The 3,898-nt window shown below is 48.2% G+C and overlaps 1 protein-coding gene across 1 annotated transcript in view; it reads right to left on the minus strand.

Moving 5' to 3' along the window:
- The window catches only part of NSUN5 (NOP2/Sun RNA methyltransferase family member 5), a 4,478-nt gene extending 4,257 nt beyond the window's left edge, over window positions 1-221 (minus strand). The window contains exon 1 of the mRNA XM_027861666.1: window positions 99-221. Within this exon, the coding sequence (XP_027717467.1) occupies window positions 99-191 (93 nt within the window). The 5' untranslated portion in view covers window positions 192-221. The remainder of the gene's footprint in view (window positions 1-98) is intronic.
- Between the last annotated feature and the right edge of the window lie 3,677 nt (window positions 222-3,898).

The raw sequence follows: 3,898 nt of genomic DNA on the forward strand, positions 1-3,898 counted from the left end.
CACCCCGCCCCCGCCCCCGCCCCCCGGACACCCCGCCTCGGCCCGGCCACCCGGCCCACGCCTGACCACGCTCCGCTCCTGCTCCCCCGCCGCAGTACCTGGAAGCGGCTGCTATAGACCAGGCTCTTGAGGGAGCCCTGGTGCGCCTCTAGCCCGGAGAGCACGGCGGCCGCAGCCCCGTACAGCGCCATTGGCCTCCTCCTGACTCCCGTCACCGGCTCCTGCTCCGCGGCGCCCCACGTGGCTACCCCAACCAACCATTGCGCAGGCGCACCACTGCGCAGGCGCACCACTCCGCCTCGTCCGGATTTGGCCCGCCAGCCTGTGGCTCCGCCCCCTTCTGGTCAATTCCGCCCCCGTGCTTCATTGGCCGGCATTTCCTAGCACCGCCCTCGCCTCCTTAGAGTGGCTGGGTCAGAGCTTTAGAGCGGAAGCGTTCTTAGAAGCCAGCCTTCATTTTACGACAAAGCTGGAGCGCGTACGTGGAAAAGTGGTTTGCTTAAGGTAACACAAGTAGCGTCCATGGAGGGTTTTGAACTCAGACCTTCCCAACTCCAAAGTGCAAGCAAGGAGCGAGCATTTATTAAGCGCCAGCTGTGTGCCGGGCGCTGTGCTAAACTCTGGAAATCCAAAGACAAAACCAATCCCAGCCCTCAAGGAACAAACCACTACGTACAAACCGGATATAGGCATTTATTCTGTATATAGCTTGCTTGTATAAGTGTTGGCTCTCCTATTAGAGTGTAAGCTCCTTCAGGGCAAGGGCCGACTTTTGCCTCTCTTTGTATCACCAGGGCCTAGCATGGTACCTGGCACATAGTAGGTGCTTAATAGATGATTGATTGGCCTATACCAAGATAAAGTCAAAATGGGCGCAGGATTTAGATATAAAGACTGATACTGTAAGCAAACTAAAAGAGCAAGGAATAGTTTACCTGTCAGATCTAAGGAGAAGGGAAGAATTAATGACCAAACGAGATAGAGAACATTATGAAATGCAAAATGGATAATTTTGATTACATTAAATTGAAAAGTTTTTGCACAAACAAAGCCAATGCATCCAAGATTAGGAGAGCAGCAGAAAACTGGGAAAGAATTCTTACAACCAGTGTCTCTGATAAAGGCCTTATTTCTAAAATATATAGAGAACTAAGTCAAATTTGTAAGAATACAAGTCATCCCCCAGTTCATAAATGGTCAAAGGATATGAACAGACAGTTTTCAGAGGAAGAAACAAAAGCTATCTACAGTCATATGAAAAAATGTTCTAAATCACTGCAAATCAAAACAACTCTGAGGTACCACATCATACCTATCAGATTGGCTAACATGACAAAACAGGACAATGATAAATGTTGGAGATGTGGGAAAACTGGAACACTAATGCATTGTTGGTGGAGTTGTGAACTGATCCAACCATTCTGGAGAGCAATTTGGAACTATGCACAAAGGGTTATAAAATTGTGCATACCCTTTGACCCAGGAATGTTACTTCTAGGGCTATATCCCAAAGAGATCATAAAAATGGGAAAAGGAGCCACATGTGCAAAAATATTTATAACAGCTCTTTCTGTGGTGGCAAAGAATTGAAAATTGAGGGGACGCCCATCAATGGGGAATGGCTGAATAAGTTGTGGTATATGAATTTTATGGAATACTATTGTGCTATAAGAAATGATGATCAGGTGGACTTCAGAAAAACCTGGAAAGACTTACATGAACTGATGCTGAGTGAAGTGAGCAGAACCAGGAGAACATTGTACACAGTAACAGCCACGTTGTGTGATGACTGACTTGGATAGACTTGGCTCGTCTCAGCGATGCAAGAATCTAAGACATCTCCAAAAGACTCATGATGGAAATTGCTATCCAAGATGGGAGCAGACTATTTGCTCTCCTTTTCCTCTGTTGTTTTGCTTTATTGTTTCATTCTCGTGGTTCCTCCCATTAGTTCTAATTGTTCTTTACATCATGACTAATGGGAAAATATGCTTACTATGAATGTATAAGTAGAGCCTATATCAGATTGCACGCCATCTTGTGGGGGGACTAGGAGGGGGAGAAAATTTAAAATTCAAAATCTTATGGAAGTGAATGTTGAAAACTAAAAATAAATAATCAAAAAAAAAAAGATGATTGATCAATTGTTAGGCAGGATAAGTTGGAGATAATCAGTAAAGGAAAAGCATTGGGTTAAGGAGGCCTAGGAAAGGCTTCTTGTAAGATGTGGGGATGTGAAGGAAGCCAGGAAGTGGAGATGAGTAGTGAGAGCATTCCTGAAATGGGGACAAGTCAATGAGAATGCACAAGGATCAGGAGATACAACAGCCAGGGGGCAGTGCCTATAAATCAGGGCGTATGTGGGGACAAGTCAGCGTGAGAAGACTGGAAAGGTCGGAGGTGGGACCAGGTTAGGAAGGACTTTGAATGCCAGAGGAGTTCGGATTCGATAGTGGAAATGATCGCCGTGGAGTCTGTTGAATGAGACAGTGGGGGTGGAGAGGACACGCTGAGACCCGCCCCTTAGGACGATCAGTTTGGCAGCTGAGCGCAGGAGATCCTGGAGGCAGGCAGACCCCCCCCAGCCATTGCACTAGTCCAGATGGAAGGTGATAGGTCCTGGGAGGCAGGGGGGGCAGCAGTGTCCAAGGAGAGGCGGGAAGGAGACTTATTCGAGAGATGTTACAGAGGTGGCGTCAACAGCAACTGGCAACAGATTGAATCTAGGGGGACAAGGGTGTGGGCATTGAGGATGCCCCAAGTTGGGAAGTATAGAATCCGGAAGACTTATTCCTGTGTGTATAGGGAAGATGCCCTTCATGTCTTGGGTCATCCCTCCTGAATCTTCACTCCCCTTCTGCCATTTTTTGACCCAAAGGGTCATGTGATCATAGATCTAAAAGCCCCCTTGTCCCATCTTACAGATGAGAAAACTGAGACCCAGAGTGGTGGATGAACTTGCTCAAGGTCATAAAAGCAGACAACGATGGGATTTGACCCAGGGTTCTCTAGCCTGGTGCTCCTTCCACAGCTGAATATAGAACTGGTTATCTCTGTGATTAGGGCACTGGGTAGATGGGCATGTCACTAGCTCAATCTCAGCAGGGGAGGGTCAGCTCAGATGCCATGGCCGTAGGTTATGTCCCCCCTCCCCCATAAATGAATAAATGAAGGATTTTTTAAAAGCCTTTATTAAGCACCTACTATGTGCTCACAGTACTAAGAGCTGGAGGACACAGGTAGAAAAGACAGACCCTGTTCTTGCATATTTGAATAGCACTTAGCAGTGACCGCTGTCCCCAGGCCAGGCTCGCTCAAGCTCCTTGGGCTGTCTGACTTGCCTGGTCCTCAGGACCAAGGCCAAGTGCCAGCTTTTCCTGGAGGCCTTCCCTGAGGATGCCAGCCCCACCCCAAGGCTCACAGTGCTTGTGCTGCCCACCTCAGAGGATGGGGCTTTAAAAACTGCAGGAGAGAGAGATTTCTATTAAATGAGGCCTGCATTATACCGAATAGAGAAGAGCAGCCGTTGGGGGCGTCTGTGACCGCACTCTTTCCTGGAACATCTTCCTACTATATCAGTCAACAAGCATTTCTTGAGCACCTACTGTGCATCAGGCGCTCTGCCGGGCTCTGGGGATACAAGGAAACAGGTTTTACCTTCAGGAAGCTTACATTTTATCAGGGAAAGCTTTGAATCATGTCATTTTGGCAGATGCAGAAGTAAGTCAAGAAATCTGGTTTGGAAGGGGCTTGGCGGTTATTTTTTTAACCCCAAACCATAAAAGAGCCTCCTCTCCAGGGATGATGGCACTTCAGTGCCCGTAAGCCAAGGGCCTGAGGACGCCTGGCCCCTGCCCACCTGCCACGGGCACGTAGGGAGGCAAGGAGGACCAGACGT

Source organism: Vombatus ursinus, unplaced genomic scaffold (assembly GCF_900497805.2).
Source record: "Vombatus ursinus unplaced genomic scaffold, bare-nosed wombat genome assembly UNPS02014768.1, whole genome shotgun sequence".
Classification (NCBI taxonomy): Eukaryota; Metazoa; Chordata; class Mammalia; order Diprotodontia; family Vombatidae; genus Vombatus; species Vombatus ursinus.